Source organism: Leucopleurus acutus, assembly GCF_964270905.1.
Source record: "Leucopleurus acutus genome assembly, chromosome: 2".
In the NCBI taxonomy this organism is placed as follows: Eukaryota; Metazoa; Chordata; class Mammalia; order Artiodactyla; family Delphinidae; genus Leucopleurus; species Leucopleurus acutus.
In genome coordinates this window covers 189,443,341-189,469,434 of record NC_139143.1, presented here as the reverse complement: position 1 = coordinate 189,469,434, position 26,094 = coordinate 189,443,341, and the positions used below count along the sequence as shown (strand labels likewise).

The window sequence follows — 26,094 nt, the reverse complement described above, 5'->3', positions numbered from 1 at the left end:
ACACACTGCAGAGGTGACAGGGAACCCATGGGGTGGGGGGAGGTCCCCTGGCCCTGAGGCCACCTCCCGAGACAGAGCTGGGCCCGAGGGCCAGACCCTGGATGGGGGCAGCCACGCTGGGGCCCCTGGTGAGCACAGATGAGAAAAGCAAACTGTTGTGGCAGAACGTGTCCAAATGTCCCCGACAGCACGCCCATCACAGAGGCTGTGGTGACCGCGAGGCGCAGAGAGAGATTTAGGAAGCACGGGACAGATGGAGGAACGGGCAGAAGGCGGCCCGGCCTGGGCCAGGCACAGGTCTGTTCATGGGATCTGTTCTGGGGTGTCCATGTGACCCTCTGCACCGTCCGCGAATGCTGACCACGGAGGGAGGGCCAAGGCCCACCCCAGCGGCACAGACCAAGGAGCGTGCACCCGCCTACGAGCCGGGGCCGGTCCACATTGGCAGCCGGCGGCTCTGAGGTCCCAGAGCTGGGCCACAGGCAACGCACAAGGGTAAGATGACTTGTTTCCCGCATCCTCCTGAGAGGACACTGGGTGCCTGGCCACTGAGGTGAACCTCGCAAGGCCCGAGAGCCTGAAACACGCCCAAGGGGAAGAGTCAGGAGAGAAACAGGCGTCCAGAGCCAGAATCTCCCCCCTCCTTCCCGCCAAGGAGCACGAGGCACCCAGGACCACCGGGCAAAGCAAAGGCTCACATACCATCAGCCCGAAGTCATTCCTTCCAGAAGTGGATCGATTATACGCCAAAAGCTTTTCCAACTCAGGCGTACAGAGAACGCGGCGGCTGCTGCAGACTGATTTCCTTCATACACATGCAGGGTGGAAAAGGAGACCTAACGACATATAAAGTCGTCTAAGCTGCCCGTACACGACACCGCGTATGCAGAGTCATTTAAAAGCACAGTAATCACTTGGCAGGCAATATTTTCATTTCATTCTACAGAGTACAGTAATTATTTTTAAACACACACATGAGCAATGAAAAACAACAGGGGTATGGTTTTAAGAAAGCTGTAAACCTAGAATTACTCTTCATACTGGCTAAAGGGCTCATAACACTCTGGTCCTCTTTGCAAAACAGATATCAACTCAACAAGAGCTGAGAGAAGCAATAGGGAATCCGTCCTGAGTTTGGGGCCGTGGCTGGTGAGGTGGACAGGCGTGCAGCCTCTTGTCCTTCGGAGTCTGCAGCCCAGCAGCCAGAGCATGGGCACTCCAGGGACTTTGTATCTGCTTCCTCTGGAGAACCGGCCCCTTGCCGGGGTCCGCTTCCCTCCTCGCATCTCCCACTGGGTCCTACAGAGCCCCTGACCTTGGGGCTCAGGCTTGGTAGCCTGGCATCCCTTCCTGCGGGCACCTCTGCTCCACGGGGCCGTGACCCCAGTGCAGGTCAACAGGGAACTCCACGGCCTGGAATAACGACTACTACAGGGAAGGGATGCACTGAGGCCAGCCCTAGCCTTTCTATGAGGGGTTCCTAGTGGGGTCTCAGGAGAAGGCGGCTCGCTTGCGTTCGGAGTCACCACTCGGGGAGGAAGTAAGCCTGAAGCTGTCTGCTGCCACCCCTACCCCAACCCCCAGGGCACCATGAAATCCTGAGCACAGTGGGAGAGAAGCCGGCAACAGAGAAACACGCAGGGCAGGCGAGGGAACGCAGGGGAGAGGGACGGAGGGGAACAGCCTCCATGCCAGCCAGGCTGAGGCCGTGCGGAGGATGCAAGACCTGAAAGAAAAAGTCAGCCAGCTGGACTTGAAACCAAGAAACAGCATTACCATTGGGGACAAGTGGTAAAGAGGACATGGGATCTCTCTGCTTATTTCTTACAACAGCATGTGAATCTGTAATGACGTCAAAATAAAGTGTAATTTAAAAAACAGTGAGGTACATGACAAAACCTATATAAAGTACTGGTAAAAAAAAAAAAAAAAAAAAAAAAACTGTTTAATGACTGTCCACAAAAAAAGAAGGTCCAGGACACATGAAAGAGAAAATCCCACTTACAAGAGCAGCACAAAAATTAAATATCTGTGAATAAACTTAGTAAGAACTGTTCAACTGTTTAAAATCTACATTGTAAACCTGTATTTAAAATCACTCCCAAAAGACACAAAAACAGAAGTGGACCAACAGAAAGCCTTCCCTTCTTCCTGGTTAGGACATCACAAATTAATAAATGTAATGCAGTCCCAATAAAAATGCCAACGAGCTCTCTTTATGGAGCTAGACCTGTTGATGCTGAAGTGCCTCGGGAAAAGCCAACGTGGGGAGAGCAGGAAGCGCCAGGAAGGGGAGGGGCTGCAGGCTGCACCCGCCACCAAGAGGCCCAGCAGCCTCGGCCGGGACCCTGTGGTCCCAGCACAGAAACAGAGCAGCCACGGGCAGAATAAAGATCTAGAAGCAGATGCAAGTGTAAAGGGAGATCTAGCGTATGACTAGGAGGCATCTTAGATCACTGCAGCCAGAAGGACTTTTTAATAAGGAGTATCGGGACAACTGGATGGCCCCTGGAAAAAGATAAAATTAGATCCATTCCTCACACCACAAACGAGATCTAAACATAAAAACTGAAACTATACACGTACTAGGAGAAAACGCGGATAAATTCTTCTATAGGAGTAGGGAAAGGCTTTAACTACGACTCAAAATCCAGATACAACGAAAGAAAAGACGGATACATTTGACTGCATCAAAAAATTTTGAAGTTTACATGATGTTATGGACTGAATGTTTGTCCAAAACAAACATTCCCTAAAATTCATACATTGAAGCCCTAATTCCAAAGTGATGGCATCTGGAGGTGGGCCTTTGGGAGGTACTTAGGTTTAGATGAGGTCATGACAGTGGGGCCCCCATAGTGGGATTAGTGCCCTTATAAGAAGAGAAAGAGAGAGCTCCCCCTCTCCCTCCACACACATACACCACTGAAAGGTCACGTGAGCACACAGCGAGAGGGTGGTGTCCACAAACCAGGAAGAGAGGCCTCACCAGGAACCAGATCTGCAGGCGCCTTGATCTTGGACCTCCAGCCTCCAGAACTGCGGGAAATACATGTCTGTTGTTTAAGCCACCCAATATATGGCATTTTGTTACAGCAGCCTGAGCAGACTAAGACACGTGGCCCAAAAAAATCAGGGACGAGGGAAACAAAAAGACAAATGACAAAACTGGGAGAAAATATCTGCAATATATGTCTCAGATAAAGCGAGGAAATATCCTTAACATACAAAGAGCTCTTAACATTTGATGACAAGGTGCAAGAGCACTACAGAAAAATGGCAAAAGACATGAATAGACAACTCACACACATATGAAAACATGTTCAACTTCATTTATAATCAGAGAAATGCAAATTCAACTATACTGTGATACCATTTCTTGCCCATCAGATTAGCAGAACTCAAAAGCTTGACGACGCAACTATTGGTGAGCCAGTGGGGAGACAGGTCCCCCAGTACACTGCCAGTGAGAACAGAACAGCGTGCAACCCCTCTGGAGAAACTGGACAACAGTTAACAACACAATATATACATTTAACCTCCAATCCAGCAAACCCACTTCTGGGAGCTCACCCTGAAGGTGCCCCTCCTACAATACTAAAGTGCACACGCACAAGACCATTCACCTCAGCATCACTTACAGCTGCGAAATACTGGAAACTATCTGAATATCCAAATATAGGTAATTGGGCAAATAAACTGTGGAGCACAATGGAGCAAGTGCAGCTGGAAAAAGGAGCGGGGAGGCGGGACTGCCAGGGTGAGCTGCGCCGGGGAGAAGACGCAACGAGCCGCAAGGCCCACGCACAGGTCTGCTCCCCCCGACCCCGTGTGGAAAGGGGAGCTGAGTCAACACCCACACATCTGTGATATTCGCACAAAGCAGCCCAGGAAGGAGGGGCCCCGAGCCACAGAGCTGGCTCCCACCAGGAGACTCTTCTCGGACCACCTTTTGGTAGAACTTCGACTTTCAAAACTGTATTTGTGTTCTTTATATTCAAAAAATAAAACTAACTCAATAAGGACGGGCAGGGGAAGTAACTATAAAACTGAAAGCAAAGAGAAACAGAAGGACCCGACTGCATTCAGATGAACAGCGTGAACACACAGAAGGGGCCGAGCCAAGGGACCCAGGGCAACACTGGCTGCTCCCCTGGGTCTCGGCCGCTAACGAACCCTGAAGTCTGCCTGGTAGGTTTGTTTCTGACAGCCGTCTGGGTGAAGCTACTCTGACGTTACTTCAGGTGCCTCCTAGGATTGAGCAAGCGAGTGGCCATGCGGACGGCACTGGGAGCCAGGCTCCTCTGGAGGGAGAGGTGCAAACGCCGAAGGTGAAGCCTGGGCGCCCGCCAGGTGGGTGGGGTCAGCAGCAGCTCAACTCCCAAGCCGTGTGCGTGCACACGGATGCGCGTACATGTGTGTGCGTCTATTTAAGGATGTGTATGCATGCGTACCTGTGTGTGCACATATACGTGCGTGTGTGTTTCCATATGTAAACCGTCCGAGCTCTGTCCACTGAGCGGGCTTAGAAACAAAGACAATCCCCGCGCCCAGACCTGGATTCTAACACTTTCCCCTTTAAAAAGAGCCAGGGCTCATCAAAACCAAGGAAAGTCTGAGAAACCGTCACAGTCCAGAGGAGCCTGAGGAGACATGATGACTAAATGTCAGGCGGCCTCCTGGATGGGGTCCTGGAGCAGAAAAGGACATCAGGTAAGGAGATTCGACTTACCTAAAGTATGGACTTCGGTTAGTAACAATGCATCAATACTGGTTCATTAGGTGTGACAAATGTACCATCCCAATGACGTTAATAATAGGGGAAACTGGGAATGGGTATATGGGATCTCTCTGCACTATCTTCACTGTTTTTCTGTAAATCTAAAACTTTCCCAAAATAAAAAGCGTTTTAGAAAAAGGAAGAGGTGGTAAACCACAGCTCCCCACATAAGTGGCTGATTCCAGAGCTGGAACAGGGAAGAGGCAAGATGAGCCTGAAGCACCTTCTGCCAGAAAACGCTCAAAACACAAAACACGACGGGGATGTCGCAGGGACACGGCCTGAAGGGACTCTGGCTAAGTATGGGACAATGTGAACACCAAAAATAATTAGGGGTGGTCATTTTAAAAACAGGGATCCAGGGCTTCCCTGGTGGCGCAGTGGTTGAGAGTCCGCCTGCCAATGCAGGGGACGCAGGTTCGTGCCCTGGTCCGGGAAGATCCCACATGCCACGGAGCGGCTGGGCCCGTGAGCCATGGCCGCTGAGCCTGCGCGTCCGGAGCCTGTGCTCCGCAACGGGAGAGGCCACAACTGAGAGGCCCGCGTACCGCGAAAAAAAAAAAAAAAACCAGGGATCCAGAAGTCCATACCAATATGGACTCAACGGCCGAATCAATCAATTAATCCATCCGCGAGGGAAAAGGGAGGGTTCTGCACAGTAGAAAGCCATGTGGGGGAAAGGCTGGGGTTGGAAATCATGCTTCTGAGAGAGGCAGCAATGGATGCCAACCTAGGGGGACATTCAGGCAAGGAGCAGGTATCTGCGTGGCTTAAAGAGCCTCCCCACGGTCTGCTTATTAGTTGCAAGGAAAAAAACAGTAACTCCACAGTGGAGGCGTCACACAACACCCAACCAGACGACCCAAGTGAACAAGGCCAGTGCGGTTCAGATGGACACCATGCACCTGCACCTGTGGCCATGAGACCCTGGGGACACGCCTCACACAGTGTCCAGCGGGGATGCACAACCCGACTCCACCAGGAGGGAACATCAGCACATCCAAAATAGGGAACTTGCTCTCTAGGACATTTTGTAAAGGGGGGAGAATATGGCATAAAAAATAAAGTCTTAAAAAGACAAAGAAAGGCTGTGGCGCTGATCCAGGCTGAAGGGGACCACAGAGCCGTGTGATCCTGCACGGGGTCCTGTACTGAGAGAAACACTGCAGAGGACACGGCTGGACGGACGGGCAGAACCGAAAGGTGGGTGGGAGGTGGGGGCGTGGAGTTGAGGCCAAGTGAACTGAGGTTGACCCCGCACTGTGCTCATACAGGGCACACCCTCAATCTCGAGGAGGCACGGAGGCATTTAGGGGTCAGGAGCATGATGTCTGCAGTTTACTCTCAAGTGGTTCAGAAAAAATACGTGTGTGAGTCTACGTACATGCACACATGTGCGCGCGCGCACACACACACACACGCGCGCACACACACACACGGGGAGGGAGGGAGGAAACGTGAGCGAGTGCAACTAAAGCAGATGGGGCAAATGTAACCAGTCCGTGAAACTGGACCAAGACCAAACCAGTATTTTTTGTATTTCTGCAACTTGTCTGTAAGTTTTTACAGAAATAAAATAAAAAGTTTTTGACAGAACAAAATGAAGTCCCACTATGCCTTTAAAAAAAAAAACAACAGTGTGAAGAAAATGAAAAGGCGAGCCACAGACTGAAAAAATATTCTATGTATCTGACAAAGAACTTATATCCAAAATATATAAAAGAAACCCCCATCCACGCAATAAAAAAAGGCAAACAACCCAAAACAATGGAATGACCACTTGACAAAGGCAGATTGGGAACGGCCAACAAACACACAAACAAGTACACGGTATCACTGGTCGCCAAGGAAATGCAAAGCAAAGCCACAGTCACAACCCTAAAGCGCCTGAAATTAAAATGACAAGCAGAATCCAATGCTGGTGAGCACGCAAGCAACCAAGCCCTCAGACAGCGCCGGTGCGACCACCTGGACGGGCTGGCGCTGCTTACAAGGAAAGCGCACATCTACCCGTGACCCAGCCACTCCGCTCCACAGTATTTACCAAAGAGAAATGAAAATATACGTCCATAAAAAGACTTGCCCAAGAATGTTTCAGGCAGCTCCATTCATAAAGTAGAAAAGCCCACCAAGCGAAAAATGAAGAAACAGATTCATAGGACAGAAAACTCAGCAATAAAAACGAATGAACCGGGACTTCCCTGGTGGCGCAGTCATTAAGAATCCGCCTGCCAATGCAGGGGACATGGGTTCGAGCCCTGGTCCGGGAAGATCCCACGCGCCACAGAGCAATGAAGCCCGTGCACCACAACTACTGAGCCTGCGCTCTAGAGCCCGCGAGCCACGACTACTGAGCCCACGTACCTCGACTACTGAGGCACGCGTGCCTGGAGCCCGCGCTCCGCAACAAGAGAAGCCACCGCAATGCGAAGCCCATGCACCGCAACAAAGAGTAGGCCCCGCTCACCACAGCTAGAGAAAGCCCGCGCGCAGCAACGAAGACCCAACGCGGCCAAAAATAAATAAATAAGTAAATTTTAAAATTTAAAATAAAAAATGAATGAACCACATGAATGAATGTCCAAACCATTATGCTGGATGGGAGAAATCCAGACACATAAAGCATAGTCTACATTATTCCATTTAGATGAGGTTCAAAAACAGGCAAAACCCTTCTGTGGTTGTCGTGGGCTGAATAATGGCCCCCAAAGAGATCAGGCCCTAATCCCCAGAACTCGTGAACATTGCTTTGTAAGGTCAAGGGATCTTTTCAGATGGGATTAAGTTGAGGATCTTGGGAAGGAAAGATCATCCTGGACTACCTGACTGGCCCTAAATGCAGTCACGAGTGTCCTTATCAGAGGGAGGCAGAGCGGGCTTTGAGACACACACGGAGGAGCGGGCCGTGCCGACATGGAGCAGCAGAGACGTGAAGATGCAGGCCTGCGAGAGTGGAGGGATGGGGCCACAGCCAAGGACTGCCGGCAGCCCCCGAAGCTGGAAGAGGCAGGAAGGAGCCTCCCCTGTGGCCTCCAGAGGGAGCACAGCCCTGCCCACACCTTGTTTCCAGCCCAGTGATACTGACTCCAGACTTCTGGCCTCCAGAACTATGAGAGAATACATATCCGTTGTTGTACCCTATCAAATCTGGGGTAATTTGGTAAGCAGTCACAGAAAATTCATGAAGTTTCTAAAGATAAAAACCAAGCCAGCACTTGCTGACAGGGGGTGGGAACTGCCTGGGAGGGACAGGAGCGGACTTCTGGAAGAGTAGAGAGGTTCTGCACCTTGGAAGCGGCGGGGGAGACACAGGCGATACTAGTCAGAACTCACAGAAGTAAGCGTTGACCTGTACAGGTCACCAAAGGTAAGCTTTACTTCGAGAACAAAACAATCACGTGAGCCCCTGAAGCGCCTGAGACCAGACCCTTCCTCGACTTGCCAGACCTGAGAGCCAAGAGAGTCGCTTTCTGTTGCTCAAGCTGGACTGAACGGAGTTTCCGTTTCTAGTAACCATGAGAGTCTCAACTCCCATGCCCACAGAGACGTGCATGTGCACCAGAGAAGTGGCCCCTGGCAGTCCAGCAGTTATACAGGCTCTTCGTCACCTGCACCCAGAACGACTCCACCCGCCTCGCTCCCAGGAGCGGGAGGCATCGGCCTTTTTCTGATTCTACAGGATGTAAGATGCACGCCCCCGCCGCCGCAGCTAAGCACACTGCCTGAGCAGGAAAGCAGAGATTACGGGTGGGGAGCTGCAAGAGAAGAGGAGGGATGCCGCAGAATACGGAAGCCTCTCTGCATCGCATACCAGTATCCTGAGCAATCACCAATTACTAACGCACAGGGGATCCTCCAGATCATCTCCTGGAGCCGTGGAGCCGTGCGAGGAATCGCCCTGGGCAAGAAACCTTCAGCTGGCTCCCAGAGTGAAAACCTGACAAGCGCCAGAAGGTGTTAGAAGGAGGGGACAGTTACAGGAGCACTTTCACCTGTGACAGCCCACTGTCATCAGTCTTCTCTCCAGAAGAAATAAAAGAGGAACACCCGCTCCGTGTTTAACCAGAGACCTGTAAGTCAACAGAGCAGAAGGAACCACAAACAAGCGAGGCAGGGCTGCCATCCCAGCATCTCATTTGGGCCTGGAGTGGAAGCCGTTTCCTCATTCTCTCCAAGGAAGCACCACCAATGGGGAAATGAGAGGCAGCTCCGCCCAAGGCAGCGTTACCGGGCTCATATCACTGAATTAAAGGTGAGTTGTTCCACCTTTGGTGAGAAACACCGAACGACGCACTAAAGTCAGAGATGTTAGATGCAGCACACCTTAAACTCCTGGGGCAAAACCAAACCACGATGGAGACCCGTAATTTATGAGATTTGGGACTGGGTAGAATTGTGCTAAACCAAAGAAGTGATGGAGACGAAGAGAAACTTACTTCAAAAGGCCAGTCAGGAGAGCATCCTGCAGAGAAGGCGCAGCAGGAGACACCAGGAACCTCTCCCCACTGGACACCACCTGCTCTGGCAGAACTGTCTGGTGTAATTATTTTGGAACTCGGGAGACTACTGAAGGCTTGCAACCTCCAGGGGAAGAACTGGACAGCAAGTTGTGGTCAACTGGGGGCAAATTCAGCCCTTAGCCCAGCAGCAGCTCCCCACCCCCACCCCAGCCAGGGGGCAGGCAGCTGTGCCCATGTTCCTGGGACGGCCTGTGCACAGCTTGTGGGAACCAGGGTGGGAAAAAAGACCCCCTCCTCTAAAGATTGGGTATCCATGCTCTGATTTTTTTTTAACATCTTTATTGGAGTATAATTGGTTTAGTTACGGTGTGTTAGTTTCTGCTGTATAACAAAGTGAATCAGCTATGTGCATACATATATGGCATATCCCCTCCCTCTTACATCTCCCTCTCACCCTCCCTAACCCACCCGTCTATGCTCTGATTGCTGCTTCTGATCACAGAGGTCCAGGAAAGGGGAATGCACCCGTGTTGTTGTACCTTCCTTCCAGCTGCAGAGGATTTGAAGGCTCAGAGCCTTTTCCACCTTCATTTTTCTTTTTCCTCTTTTAGGAGCCAGACATTAAAGACTCAGACATTCAAAAACAACTGCACGTATGTGGAAAATTAGAAAGTGACCATGCATGCCCAGGGAAAGGCACAGGCTCAGAAGAGACCTAAGAAGAACTTAAGTTTATACCTCTGGATGATCCTCAGCACAGAGAAAGCCCACAGCAATCCAAAAAAAAAAAAGGATAATAATAAAAAACAGCAAACCCTGGGGTATGGGCAGATCTGACTTCCAGAGCTGCCACATTATTAGACCCAAATGTCCAGTGTTCAACAACAAAAACAAAAGCACGAGGCATACAAAGAAACAGAAAAGTATGGCCCATTCAAAGGAAAAAATAAATCAACAGAAACTGTCCCTGAAAACGACCTAATGGTAGATATACTACACAAAGGCCTTAAAACTACTGTCTTAAAGATGCTCAAAGAACTAAAGGAAGATGTGGAGAAAATCACGAAAACTCTGTATGAACAAAATGGAAATATCAATAAAGAGACAGAAAACCTAAAAAGAAATTCTGGAGCTGAAAATTACAATAACCAAAAATGAGAAATTCACTGGAGGGATCCAAAGGCAGAGTTGAACATGCAGAAGAAAGAATCAATGAACTTGAAGATAGAACAATGGTTATTACTGAGTCTGAAAAAGAAAAAAAATTGAAAAAAAAGCAGAAAGAACTTAAGGGACCTATGGGACACTATCAACTGGACCGATATACACATCCTGGAAGTCCCAGGAGACAAGCAAGAGAAAGGGGCAGAGAGAGTATCTGAAGAAATAATGGCTGAAAACCTCCCAAATTTGATGAAAGACATGAATATAAACATCCAAGAAGCTCAATGGACCTGAAGAGATCCACACTGAGATACACTGTAATCAAACTTTCAAAAGACAAAGAGCAAAAATTGAAAGCAAGGAGAGAAGCAAACTGTCACGTACAAGGGATCCTCAATAAGATTATCAGCACATTTCCCATCAGAAACTTGAGGCCAGAGACAGTGAGCCAGCATACCAAAGTGCTAAAAGGAAAACAAAACTGTCAACCAAGAATCCTATATCTGGCAAAACTCTCCTTCAAAAGTGAGGGAGAAATTAAGACATACCTACATAAACAAAAGCTGAAGGAGTTCATTATCACTAGACCTGCTTGCAAGAAATGCTCAAGGGAGTCCTGCAGGGTGAAATGGAAGGACACTGGACAGTAACTCAAAGCCATATGGGAAAAAAAAGATCTCAATGAAGGTAAATATATGGACAATATAAAAGCTAATATTATTGAAACAGTGGCTTGTTATCGCTCTTTTTGTTGTCTACATGATTTAAAACACTAATACATATAAAGAAAAAAAACCAATTATTAGTGTAAAAGCTACTACAACTTTGGTTTGTAACTCCATATCTTGTTTTCTACATAATTTAAGAGAATAACACATTGAAAAGCATTATTATTTTATGTTTTGGGCACACAATGTATAAAGATGTAATACTGTGGCATCAACAACCGAAAGGGTGGGAGACGGTGCTACAAATGAACAGAGTTTTTGTATGTTATTGAAATTAAGGTGGTACAAATTCAAATTAGTGTTATAACTTCTGGATGCTAAAGGTAGTCCCCATAACCACAAAGAACTGAGCTATAGAATATACACAAAAGGAAATGAGAAAGGACTTTAAACATTTCACTTCAAAGAAAATCAACCAAACGCAAAAGAAAACAGTAATGCAGGGACCAAAAAAAAAAAAAAACTTTAAGCACATAGAAATAAATAACACAATGATAGAGGTAAGTCCTTCCTTATCAGAAATTACTTTAAATGTAAATGGATTAAACTCTCCAATCAAAAGACAGAGACTGGCAGAATGGATAAAAACACATGATCCAACTATACACTGTCTATAAGAGACCCACCTGAGAACCAAAGACACATACAGGCTGGAAGTGAAATGCATATCAACAGAGTAAAAAGGGAAACCCCAGAATGGGAGAAAATATTTGCAAATCGTATATCTGATAAAGGATTGATATGCAAAATATACAGAAAACTCTACAACCCAATAAAAAACTGGCAAAAAACCTAGACATTTCTCCAGATAAGACACACAAAAGGCCAACAAGCATATGAAAAGATGGTCAACATCACTAATCGCTAGGTAAATGAAAATGAAAAGTACAATGAGATACTACTTCATACCCATTAGGATGGCTCCTATCCAAAAAATAGAAAGCAATGAGCATTGGCAAGGACGTGGACTGTTGGTGGGAATGTAAAATGGTGTAGCCACTGTAGACAACAGAATGGTGCCTTCTCAAAAGTGAAAAATAGAATTACCATATGATCCAGTAATTCCGCTTTTGGGTATATACACAAAAAGTATTGAAGGCAGGTCTCAAAGAGATACTCGTACACCCATGGTCACAGTAGCATTGTTCTCAATAGCTAAAACATGGAAGCAACCCAAGTGCGGTCTATCCACGCAATGGAATATTATTCAGCCTTAAGAAGGAAGGAGGGCTTCCCTGGTGGCACAGTGGTTGAGAGTCCGCCTGCCGATGCAGGGGACGCAGGTTCGTGCCCTGGTACAGGAAGATCCCACATGCCACGGAGCTGCTGGGCCCGTGAGCCATGGCCGCTGAGCCTGCGCATCTGGAGCCTGTGCTCTGCAGCAGGTGAGGCCACAGCAGTGAGGGGCCCACCTACCGCAAAAAAAAAAAAAAAAAAAAAGAAGGAAGCAAATTCTATGATATGCTACAACATGGATGAACCTTGAAGACTTATACTAAGTGAAATAAGTCAGTCACAAAAGGACAAATACTGTATGATTCTACTTACATGTGGTACTTAGAATAGTCAAAATCATAAAGACAGAAAGTAGAATCATGGTTCCCAGGGGCTAGCAGGCGGGGAGAATGGGGAGTGTGTTTAATGGGCACAGAGCTTCAGTTTTATAAGATGAAAAGAGTTATGGGGATGGATGGTGGTGACGGTTGTACAACAATGTGAATGTACTTAATACCACTGGCTGTACACTTTAAAATGGTTAAGATGGTAAATTTTATGTGTATTTTCCCACAAGAAAAAAAGACATTTAAAAAAAAAAGTAAGGCAGAATACCACTGAATTGGACACTTTAAAAATCATATTAGGGTATGTGAATTTCTCCTCAATGAAAAAATATTTTTTTAAAAAAGACAAATTAAAAAAAACACAATTTTTAAAAAGTGAGTTGTTATCTTTCCTAAAACCATAAGGGAGACCCAACATTCAGGACAAAATAGAAGACTCTGCACCAACTCCCTCTTCTTTAGCAACCTCCACCTAAGCAGACAGTCGGAAACTCAGCAGGTCCTGCGCGCCCGGTGGGGGGCCTCTGATGGTGACAACCTCAAGCTGCAGCACAGCGAGATGTATGGCTGCAACGTGTATACAGCCGCAAGGTGACTCAATCAGGACACGGACCTGGCTCCAGGGTCCAAGGAGGGGTTATTTTGAAAGCTCTCCAGAGAACCCTCAAGACATCTGTATTTCCAAGTTCTAGAAAGTTTAAATTTATGTAATTTTCAGAGTAAATCCAGGCATGATACCTATGTTATGCACTCAAATCTCTGTTATATGAACTTGTTTTGTTCAAAGAATACTAGCAAATATATAAATAAATTAGAGTTTTACCCCCCAGAGATGTGGGAGAGGGTTATTTTGCTGTGTTACTCCCCAGAAAAGAGCTCTTTTGACCCCTCGCAGCCCCGTGGTGATCTGCACTTATTCTGACATAAAAACGCAGCAGAGGACACTGGGTCTGTTTATTTTGACAGCTACCTTCTTTCCACGTCACTCTCATGTTCTAGGCAGTCTGCTTTATCAGCTTTATTCAAACAGCAAACATTTCTGGAGGCCACACTTGCAAAGCTCACGGCATTTCCAAACGGGCCTTCTGCTGGGGGTGCACTGTCCCCATGGACTCAGGTTTCTAGAAGGTACGTTGTCTGGATCAGAAGAACACTTAACCCAAAGACAAATCACAAAGGCTTTAGTCGTTCTGGCTAACAGATTACAAACAAGGGTGTGCCTTCTCAAAACTTTTTTCTAGTTTGTGTCTAATGACTACCAAAATGTTCAGGACCAAAACAATCCTCTGAGACTCAGGTGACCGGGTATAAACTGGAGGCACTATTAGCCCAGATGGCCTCTCGCTGATCTAGATAAACACTTGAAAGTGAACAGTCTCACAAAGGTCTATTTCTGATTAAGGAAAATACTTAAAACATACACCCAGGCAGCCTGTGTGACTGATGATACCGAGAACTTCGTTTTATTTTTTAGGTGTGACGATGGTATTGCAGGGAAGTTTTACCCCCATCTTTTGGAAGGATCTACTGCACTGTCCACAGAGGAAATGACACGGGGTCTAGGATTTGCTCTAAAATAATCTGGGAGGAATGGGGATAGGAAAGAAAGGCAGAGACAAGGCTGGCCAGGAGCTGATAACTTCTGAGACTGGCGATGGGTACATTCATCGGGTTTATCGTACGCTTCTATCTGTATATTCGAAAGTCTCTATAATTAAAAAGGTCTTAAAGAAAAGAATGTATATGCCGAAATGTTTACAATAATCAAAACAGATGCAATTATGACTGGAATTTGCTTCAAAATGAACCAAAATGGGTTGTGCAAGAGGGTATGGACAAAACAAGACTGTCCACAGAGTGGATAACTGCTGAAGCTCCTTGGGGCTTATTTTACTATCCGGTCTGCTTTTGTTTACACTTGGCATGTCCACCACATAGAGTTTTTTAAAAGGAAAGAAAAGGGAGAAAGGAATTTGCAGGATGAATGCACCCGAAGACACGCTCCATAATGGGCTGCAGAGGGAAGCAGGAGCATGCCAGCTGCGACATGTCCCTCCAAGGCCGAGCCCTGACCTTGCAGGAGGCCCAGTGGGCCGCGTCCCCTCCTGGGACACTCCTCGGGGAAGGAGCGAGAGCCCATGTCGACAGCATCAGGCTAGTTTTCTCCTGTACGTCTAAGTCTGGTTGTGGTGGGAATGCCTATTTGGCTTTCACCCCCGAATGCTAACCCATCCTCACTGTTCCACGCAGCAAGTAATTTGTGCGGAAATTCATTTCAGACACAGGAACATTTCCTCTCCAGATTACACTGAAGAAAGTACACTTGATGACAGTAAAACGGAATCCAATATTCCATGTTAAGATAAACCTCCACATCAAAAAGAACTGATGAGCTATTTCAAGCCACATTCCAAGAGCTCTACAAGCAACAGCGCGTGGCGGATCCACCTGTCAGCGGGTAAGCATTTCAGTGAAGAGTTAAAAAATAACAATCAAGTGTTGGGTAAGACATAAAGTTTCAGGACACAGGCTTTATAATCACAAGCGAATTGTAATTAACGTTCTCGAGGGGACACAATCTAAACGTAAATGAGTGGAGAGCCAGGCCCTCTGCTCCTCGGGGGCTCCCTCTGTACCGACCCCCTGCCCACGCCCAGTGGCAGCACCAGGGATGTTGCACCTGAGCCGGCGAACTTCCCCCCAGGATGGGGAAGCCCCAGAAGCCCCTCCCTCCTGGTAAAGCTCCACCCCAGGCCCGGAGGGCCTGCCCCGGGCTGACGAGCATATCTGCATACAGTTGCATTTTAGCTGAAATTTCTGGTAACAAAGAAAGAGGCAGAGCTGGGAACAAGAACTTTGTGAGAACAACGGACATCATTCGTTCGCCTATACTCAGAATACCTGCCTCTGGGTCTGCTCACCTGATTAGGACTCTGAATTACGCGAGGCACAGACATCAGAGAGGTCAGTTCACTGCTACCAGAGGACATCAGGAACTAACACAGCAGCTGTGCTGACACCCCATTCTCCTTCCAAAGGCCCCCCCAAGACCGCTCCCAGCCCCCTGCTCTTGCCTCAGCTGCACGGTGATGCGGGCAGACTGACCACCACAGAAGGTGTCTTGTTGGCCTATTTTTATTTTTAATTTACTTGTTAAATTGATATTTGCTTTTTCAAACAAAAATCTGAATCTTAAGAAGAGCATGACCTGGGTTTTCCGAAAAATCTGCAGCAATGATGTAAACGATGTCTCTTCGTTACATTTCTTCCAACTGAATCCCACAGATTCTTACTCCTGGTTCTGACGTGGGCGCGTACAAAGTCCTCTCTAAGAAAACATTCACTTCTTGCGCAGATTCAAGATTTACTACACTTAGCATCATTTGAAAAAGGCATTAAAATGGTCTCATTTTCTCAAAATAATTATTGATTCAATAATCATGAATTAATGATGTTATGATGCGTGATGCCTGTTTATTGAACTGTTTATACCAGCTGCCAGCAGAGCGTACGTACTATTACCATAAAGATGGGAAATGATTAGAACAAAGCTATCACTTGGAACAAGTGTTTTCTAGAATCATAGTCCACGCTTGTTATCCATATTGTTAATAATAATCACACTGCTTTTAACGGAAGAAAAATGCATGGTGACTATGCTTATTCTGCGTGTGTAGAGCCCGTCGCCAGGCGGCACGCGAAACAAGCGGATGGTTCTTACGTTGCCGTCCGCTCCCGAAGGGCTGTTAAACACGTACTCCAGCTGAAAGACGATGGTGAACGCGGGCTGACAGACCATCTCAGGGAGCTGGAGGCGGCTTCTCGAGACCAGAGTGTGGTTTCCAGATCTGCGCCGAGAACACACAGAGGGGGCGTGTCAGGCGGGGCTCCTGCTGCCCGGCACCCCACCCGCCATCAGCTCGGGCGCCACGGCACCGGGCGCTGCTGCTGCAGTCTGGTACAGTGAGTCCCCCAAGCAATGGCACTGAGCCCTTCTGGGTGTTTGGCCATCAAGGTAACTTCCCAAACCAGAGCCTCTCTTAGGTGCCGCAATCAACACTCTCCCAAAATGCCAGCACTGGTATCAGGAGGACGGAAGGTCTCCAGGGAGGTACCCCCTCCGAGGCCGGCTTCCGTCCAGCTTCACGTATGGAACCCCTAGGCGATGTCTCTGTTGTGATTTGAGACGCACAGGACTGAACAGAGCGGCAGAACTTACTGCCCTCTGGTTCTGTGTCATGTGAGAAAGGGATCACGGGGCGCATCCGGAGGAAAGCATGCCAGAGCTCCACAGCTGGAAGCATCTGTTATGCTAACGCCAAAACCCGTCGTGGCACAAAACCCAGGATCTTTCCAACCTCACAACACTGAGGTCTGCCCCTGATGGGGACGACTAAGCAAGAGGAATCAAAGGCACCGGGCAAGAACCCAGGTGGATGAGTGCACACCTCGCGTGTAAGAACAACTGCCTTTCACTCTGATCCCTGGTCAGGTGCCCACCCGCACCTCCTAACTCCACGCGGACCGCGACCTGGGACCCCGGGGGAAATACCTGGCCTTCGAAGAGGCGCCAACTCTCCGGCTGAAGCTGGCAGAGTGCGTCAAGGCCACCTCCAGCTCAGGCACCAGCACCACCACCTGTGGCCTCTGCACGAAGCCCAGCCCGTTGTGCACGCCCACGCACAGGCGCCGCTCCAAGATCTCCAGGGCACCACTGTCCAGCGGGCTGCCCGCCTGGGAAAAGCACACACGGCACAGAATAAGGTCGGTGCGGAGGGGGGCGGGAGCTCGCCAGGAAAGCTCCCAGCAGAGAGCCCCAGCAGAGAGAAGAAACTAGAACAGAGATTTCAGACATTCCAGACCAGATGGAGCTCAGTGAAGCACCATCCAATCAGAGCAGACTGGCCTGAGGCCATTTTCTAGGTACTTTGGGGATTTCTCACGTAGCATCATCTTGTAGAGCAATACGTCCCTTAGATGCCTGAATCAGCTAACTCTCGCTCCGGGTTTCCAAGGTTGAGCTACAATTCTCAAGACGCAGCAAACCAGCAACAAGGGGCCCTAGCACCTCCAACAGTGAGAGGAAGTGAGCTCCAAGTGGGCTCCAAGAAGTGAGAGGTCCCGGAGTCCAGGGCAGGCGCTGACCAAGGCTGAACACAGCGAGCTTCAACACCTCTGCCCTCCCACAGCTCAGACACCTGAGACTTGGGGCGGACAGGGCCGCAGGAAGAGGGGGCATATTTAGGCAGTAAGTCTGCCCCAAAGTAATCCCTGGATATTAAAGTGTTTTCATCCTAACAAAAAAAACATACAGGCGCCCTAACAAATGAGCAAGGATATTCCTCCAGGCTATTACTGTTTATTAAATTATGTGATTGTTGCAAAATGATCCCTGAATTTTCGAGTTTTCTTCATTGCCCATTAATCAGGCTGAACAGACGTAAGTTCAGCCCATTAGTCTCTGAGTAATGAAAATAAAACGAAGGTGATAACGGAGTATCTGCCAGTTGGATGGGAACAAAAATACAAAGAGAGTAAAAACACATAATAAAGTGATCTTTATGGGAATATATAAAATTCAACAATAATGCTCTTAAACATCTTTCTACCCTCAGACAATCTTTTCTGAGCCATAAGAAAACAGTAGGAACTATGCCAAGAAAACGTATGATGCTATTTCAGTCCTCTTCTCTGCTTCGTGTTTCTGTTTCACATGAGATTACATTACATAGCACAACATTTTCAAGAACGGGTAGAGAGCAAAAGAAAAGACCACCTTATTCGTGCGTGTACACACATTCGTGTGTGTGTGTGTGTGTGTGTCAATAATTTGCTAACTTCACAGACTACGAGGATGGGCATCCACTGACTGCACATTCATTCTCACAAATACATGTTAAAGACCTACTATGTGCCGACTGTTTTAGGCACATCAGGTGCAGTGGTAAAGCAAACCAAGTCCCTGTCCTCCTGGTGCAAATACTCCAGAGAGGGACCGACAATCCACCCGTAAACAGTAAGGAAACCAGGTGCTCTCCGAGAGGGCCAATCACCCAGAGAAACGAGGCCGGGTGATGCGCCAGAGAGCGCGCCCGGCGGGGAGGAAGGGGGACGCTGCCTGCAGCTTGGGCAGGGCGGCCCCTCAGGGCAACAGGTCTGCACTGAGACATGAAACCTGAGAGGGGTCGTGCACAGATCCAGACGAAGAACATGCACGAAAGTGGGCCATGTGTTCAAAGGCCCACAGTGGGGACGAGGCATCACGGTGCGGAGTCTGCAGGACAGCGTCACACAGGCAAAACTGAGCAGTGTTAGGGGAAGCACCGCTCACAGTAAACTGCTTCGATGGGGCAAAGTGGTTGAGATCCCTAGCCGTCTCCTTGGAAACATCCTCAAAATGTTACAAATCCCCTTGTAAATGTGGATTATTTTACAGGTTTTCCTATGCTCATTTGGTGATTTAATCTACTTTTAAATGAGGACTGATTAAGTTACATCGAAGTGAATGCTAATTAATGTCTCAGGATAACAGCACCCTCGTCAATATCAAAGTTAAGACAATGGGCTTGTGGGACTTCCCTGGTGGTCCAGTGGTTAAGACTCCACTCTTCCAATGCTGGGGGCCTGAGTTCGATCCCTGGTCGGGGAACTAAGATCCCGCATCCCACATGCCACGTGACCCAGCCAAAGAATAAAAATTTTTTTAAAATTTAAAAAAATAAAGACAATGGACTAGTGTCCCTCTTCAGCCACAAAGAGACGAAAGACAGGACCACAGGTGTCACCAGGGGCTGGACCACCCACCTGGGGGCTTGAGAGGCCGGGAGCTCCCCAGCTCCGCCTGCCGTTTCCACCTGCACCGTTCAGACTAACTTCCCCGACCCAAGACTGTACCTCCCGGAAGTGATCGCTGATCACAAGTTCCAGAAGCTCCTCCTCAAACTTCTCCAGGGAGGGATACATCGTGAAGAACAAATCGTCCAGGTACCACGTGAGAGACTTCTGAAGGCGAGGCTTCCGGAGCGTGTCCCCTGCACAACGAGAGGCTCAGAGGGATGACCCGCAGAAACAAAACCACCGGAGGGTCCTCTCACCCACGGGGCGTCCAGGCCGCAGGCCAAGCACAGAGAAGGCGGCATGGGCATCGCTCAGAGAGGACTCACAGCCAGAGCCCACCTCAGTCCAAGCCCAGACACCAAACAGATCAAACAAGCGCAAATTTCATTTTCGGTCCAAATTCCACCCCAAAGCATCTCCAGGAACAAACCCCCTAATCCGGCAATCCAGGGCACACAGACAGCCTGAGGCAGAGTGACACCTGTCCCCTGCACTCGGCTTCCCTTTATCATGACTTCCTATCCAGCAAGGGCACAGCCCACTCTGTCATTTCTCGTTTCACTAGGTTTACCCTGAACCACGTGGAAACACGCAGGCATAGGCGTGAGCATGGCACGGCAACGAGCAGAAACTCGGGCTGGGCTGGCACCATGAGGGAAGTCCCGCCCCATCAAGAAGCACCCCTGGACCGTGAGCTCCGTGAGGACAGAAGGGGGCGGCGGCCGCTGCATCCAGCCCAGCACCCGCACCAAGCAGGTACATGGAAGCCCGGCCGCAGCCACGAGAGGGGAGCATCACGTCCATTTGGAGAGGATTCTCCATGGGCTCTGGAGCAAAGGTGACACAGGAGGAAGAAGGCAAAGCCAGCTGCTCCCCACCAAACACACCCCCAGGGGTCTGTCCCTTACGTCCCCATCAGTGTCATCCTTCTGGTTCTGGTCCTGTCTGTCTCTTCCTAAATGTTTAGGGTTATTTAAATATTTACATGCAAGGTCTTCGATTTTGAAAGCCAATTCTAAACTTTAAAAAAAATTGACGTAAGACTCAATGCTGAGGGGTGGAGTCAAGGTGCCGTACTAGGAGGATGCGAATTCATGTCTCCTCACAACTAGGGCACCTACCAGGCGCTGGTGAGGGACCACAGACACCTAGGGGACAGGAGGAACCCCCAGTGACCGGTTGTTTCAATTTCAGTTTTATTTTTCCTAATATAATTTTTATCTTTCTAACTTTATTTGGTATTTTATTTTTTGATATTGTACTGCTCCTTTTTTCTTTCTTTTTTTTTTACCATGCCATGAAGCTTGCAGGATCTTGGTTCCCAGGCCGGAGGTCAGGCCCAAGCTCCTGTAGTGGGAGCTATGGGTCCAAACTGCTGGACTAACAGAGAACCTCAGACCCCAGGGAATATCAGTTGGAGTGAGGCCTCACGGAGGTCCTCATCTCAGCACCAAGACCCGGCTCTATTCAACTGCCTGCAAACTCCAGTGCTGGACGCCTCAGGCCAAACAACCAGTAAGACAGGAAGACAGCCCGACCCATCAAAAAAGGAAAAAAAATGAAACGACAAAAAAAAATATGCTACAGACGAAGGAGCAAGGTTAAAACCCACACGACCAAATAAATGATGATGAAATAGGCAACCTGCCCGAAAAAGAATTCAGAGTAGTGATAGTAAAGATGATCCAAAATCTCAGAAAGAGAATGGAGAAAATACATGAAACATTTAACAAGGATCTAGAAGAACTAAAGAGAAAGCAAACAGTGATGAACAACACAATAACTGAAATTAAAAATACTCTAGAAGGAATCAATAGCAGATTAACTGAGGCAGAAGAATGGATATGTGAGCAGGAAGATAAAATGGTGCAAATTACCGCCACGGAGCAGAATAAAGAAAAAAGAATGAAAAGAATTGAGGACAGTCTCAGAGACTTCTGGGACAACATTAAATGCATCAACGTTCCAATTATAGGGGTCCCAAAAGAAAAAGAGAAAAAGAAAGGGTCTGAGAAAATATTTCAAGAGATTATAATGGAAAACTTCCCTAATATGGGAAAGAAAGTAGTCAATCAAGTCCAGGAAGCACAGAGAGTCCCACACAGGATAAACCGAGAGAAACACACCAAGACACACAGTACTCAAACTGACAAAAATTAAAGACAAAGAAAAATTATTAAAAGCAGCAAGAGAAAAACGACAAATAACATACAAGGGAGCTCCCATAAGGTTAACAGCTGATTTCTCAGCAGAAACTCTGCAAGCCAGAAGGGAGTCGCATGATATACTTAAAGCGATGAAGGGAAAGAACCTAAAACCAAGAATACTCTACCCGGCAAGGATCTCATTCAGATTCGACAGAGATATCAAAAGCTTTACAGACAAGCAAAAGCTAAGAGAATTCAGCACCACCAAACTAGCTCTACAACAAATGCTAAATGAACTACTCTAAGTGGGAAACACAAAAGATGAAAAGGACCAACAAAAACAAGCCCAAACCAATTAAAATAATGGTAATAGGAACATACATATTGAAAATTACCTTAAATGTAAATGGATTAAATGCTCTAACCAAGATACAGGCTTGCTGAATGGATACAAAAACAAGACCCATACATATGCTGTCTACAAGAGACCCACTTCAGACCTAGGGACACATACAGACTGAAAGTGAGTGGACGGAAAAAGATATTCCATGCAAATGGAAACCAAAAGAAAGCTGGAGTAGCAAGTCTCATATCAGACAAAATAGACTTTAAAATAAAGACTTTTAAAAGAGACAAAGAAGGACACTACATAATGATCAAGGGATAAATCCAACGAGAAGATATAACAATTGTAAATATTTATGCACCCAACATAGGAGCACATCAATACATAAGGCAAATGCTAACAGACATAAAAGGGGAAATCGACAGTAACACAATCATAGCAGGGGACTTTAACACCCCACTTTCACCAATGGACGAATCATCCAAAATGAAATTAATAAGAAAACACAAGCTTTAAATGACACATTAAACGAGATGGACTTAATTGATATTTACAGGACATTCCATCCAAAAACAACAGAATACACTTTCTTCTCAAGTATTCATGGAATATTCTCCCGGATAGACTATATCTTGGTTCACAAATCAAGCCTTGGTAAATTTAAGAAAATTGAAATTGTATCAAGTATCTTTTCTGATGACAACGCTATGAGACTAGATATCAATCACAGGGGAAAAAATGTAAAAAATACAAACACATGGAGGCTAAACAATACGCTACTAAATAACCAAGAGATCACTGAAGAAATCAAAGAGGAAATAAAAAAATACCTAGAAACAAATGACAATGAAAACATGACGACCCAAAACCTGTGGGATGCAGCAAAAGCAGTTCAAGAGGGAAGTTTATAGCAATACAATCCTACCTCAGGAAACAAGAAAAATCTCAAATAAACAGCCTAACCTTACACCGAAAGCAATTAGGGAAAGAAGAACAGAAAAACCCCAAAGTTAGCAGAAGGAAAGAAATCATAAAGATCAAATCAGAAATAAATGAAAAAGAAATGAAGCAAACGATAGCAAAGATCAATAAAACTAAACACTGGTTCTTTGAGAAGATAAACAAAATTGATAAACCATTAGCCAGACTCATCAAGAAAAAAAGGGAGAAGACTCAAATCAACAGAATTAGGAATGAAAAAGGAGAAGTAACAACTGACACAGCAGAAATACAAAGGATCATGAGAGATTACTACAAGCAACTATATGCCAATAAAATGGACAACCTGGAATAAATGGACAAATTCTTAGAAAAACACAACCTTCCAAGACTGAACCAGGAAATAATAGAAAATATGAACAGACTAATCACAAGTAATGAAATTGAAACTGTGATTAAAAATCTTCCAACAAACAAAAGCCCAGGACCAGATGGCTTCACAAGAGAATTCTATCAAACATTTAGAGAAGAGCTAACACCTATCCTTCTCAAACTCTTCCAAAATATAGCAGAGGTAGGAACACTCCTAAACTCATTCTACGAGGCCACCATCACCCTGACACCAAAACCAGACAAAGATATCACAAAAAAAGAAAACTACAGGCCAATATCTCTGATGAACAGAGATGCAAAAATCCTCAACAAAATACTAGCAAACAGAATCCAACAGCACATTAAAGGATCATACACCACGGTCAAGTGGGGTTTACCCCAGGGATGCAAGGATTGTTCAATATATGCAAATCATTGAATGTGATACACCATATTAACAAATTGAAGGATAAAAACCATATGATAATCTCAATAGATGAAGAAAAAGCTTTTGACAAAATTCAACACCCATTTATGATTAAAAACTCTCCAGAAAGTAGGCATAGAGGGAACCTACCTCAACATAATAAAGCCCATATATGACAAACCCACAGACAACATGGTTTTCAATTGTGAAAAACTGAAACCATTTCCTCTAAGATCAGGAACAAGACAAGGTTGCCCACCCTCACCACTATTATTCAACATAGTTTTGGAAGTTTTAGCCACAGCAAACAGAGGAGAAAAAGAAATAAAAGGAATCCAAATCGGAAAAGAAGTAAAACTGTCACTGTTTGCAGATGACATGATACTATACATAGAAAATCCTAAAGGTGCCACCAGAAAACTACTTGAGCTAATCAATGAATTTGGTAGATAGCAGGATACAAAATTAATGCACAGAAATCTCTTGCATTCCTTTACACTAATGAAGAAAAATCTGAAAGAGAAATTAAGGAAACACTCCCATTTACCATTGCAACAAAAAGAATAAAATACCTAGGAATAAACCTACCTAAGGAGACAAAAGACCTGTATGCAAAAAACTATAAGACACTGTTGAAAGAAATTAAAGATGATACAAACAGATGGAGAGATATACCATGTTCTTAGATTGGAAGAATCAACATTGTGAAAATAACTATACTACCCAAAGCAATCTAGAGATGCAATGCAATCCCTATCAAACTACCAATGGCATTTTTCACAGAACTAGAACAAAAAATTTCACAATTTGTATAGAAACACAAAAGACCCCAAATAGCCAAAGCAATCTTGAGAAAGAAAAATGGAGCTGGAGGAATCAGGCTCCTGCACTTCATACTATATTACAAAGCTACAGTAGTCAAGACAGTGTGGTACTGGCACAGAAACAGAAATATAGATCAATGGAACAGGACAGAAAGCTTAGAGATAAACCCACGCACATATGGTCACCTTATCTTTGATAAAGGAGGCAAGAGTATACAATGGAGAAAAGACAGCCTCGTCAATAAGTGGTGCTGGGAAAACTGGACAGCTACATGTAAAAGAATGAAATTAGAACACTCCCTAACACCATACACAAAAATAAACTCAAAATGGATTAAAGACCTAAATGTAAGGCCAGACACTATAAAACTCTCAGAGGAAAACATAGGCAGAACACTCTATGACATAAGTCACAGCAACATCCTTTTTGACCCACCTCCTAGAAAAATGGAAATAAAAACAAAAAATAAACAAATGGGACCTAATGAAACTTAAAAGCTTTTGCACAGCAAAGAAAACCATAAAAAAGACGAAAAGACAACCCTCAGAACTGGAGAAAATATTTGCAAATGAAGAAACTGACAAAGGATTAATCTCCAAAATATACAAGCAGCTCATGCAGCTCAATTTCAAAAAAACAAACAACCCAATCCAAAAATGGGCAGAACACCCAAAGAGACATTTCTCCAAAGAAGACATGCAGATTGCCAACAAACACATGAAAGAATGCTCAACATCACTAATCATTAGAGAAATGCAAATCAAAACTACAACCAGGTATCACCTCACACCCATCAGAATGGCCATCATCAAAAAATCTACAAACAGTAAATGCTGGAGAGGGTGTGGAGAAAAGGGAACCCTCTTGCACTGTTGGTGGGAATGTAAATTGATACAGCCACTATGGAGAACACTATGGAGGTTCCTTAAAAAACTAAAAATAGAATTACCATACGACCCAGCAATCCCACTCCTGGGCATATACCCTGAGAAAACCATAATTCAAAAAGAGTCATGTACCACAATGTTCACTGCAGCTCTATTTACAATAGCCAGAGCGTGGAAGCAACCTAAGTGTCCATCGACAGATGAATGCATAAAGAAGATGTGGCACGTATATAATGGAACATTCTTCGCCATAAAAAGAAACGAAACTGAGTTATTTATAGTGAGGTGGATGGACCTAGAGACTGTCATACAGAGTGAAGTAAGTCAGAAAGAGAAAGACAAATACCATATGCTAACATATATATATGGAATCTAAAAAAAAAATGGTTCTGATAAACATAGGGGCAGGACAGGAAAAAAGACACAGACGTAGAGAATGGACTTGAGGACGTGGGGAGGGGGAAGGGTAAGCTGGGACGAAGTAAGAGAGTTACACTGACATACATACACTACCAAATGTAAAACAGATAGCTAGTGGGAAGCAGCCGCATAGCACAGGGAGATCAGCTCGGTGCTTTGCGACTACCTAGAGGGGTGGGTTAGAGAAGGTGGAAGGGAGA

At 46.2% G+C, this 26,094-nt stretch overlaps 1 protein-coding gene across 1 annotated transcript in view; it reads right to left on the bottom strand.

Moving 5' to 3' along the window:
• The window catches only part of NPHP4 (nephrocystin 4), a gene marked incomplete at both ends in the record, with an annotated part of 125,357 nt that overhangs the window by 74,710 nt on the left and 24,553 nt on the right, over positions 1 to 26,094 (bottom strand). The window contains 3 exons of the mRNA XM_082833172.1: positions 16,416 to 16,542; positions 17,247 to 17,428; positions 19,589 to 19,725. Of these exons, the coding sequence (XP_082689298.1) occupies positions 16,416 to 16,542; positions 17,247 to 17,428; positions 19,589 to 19,725 (446 nt within the window). The remainder of the gene's footprint in view (positions 1 to 16,415; positions 16,543 to 17,246; positions 17,429 to 19,588; positions 19,726 to 26,094) is intronic.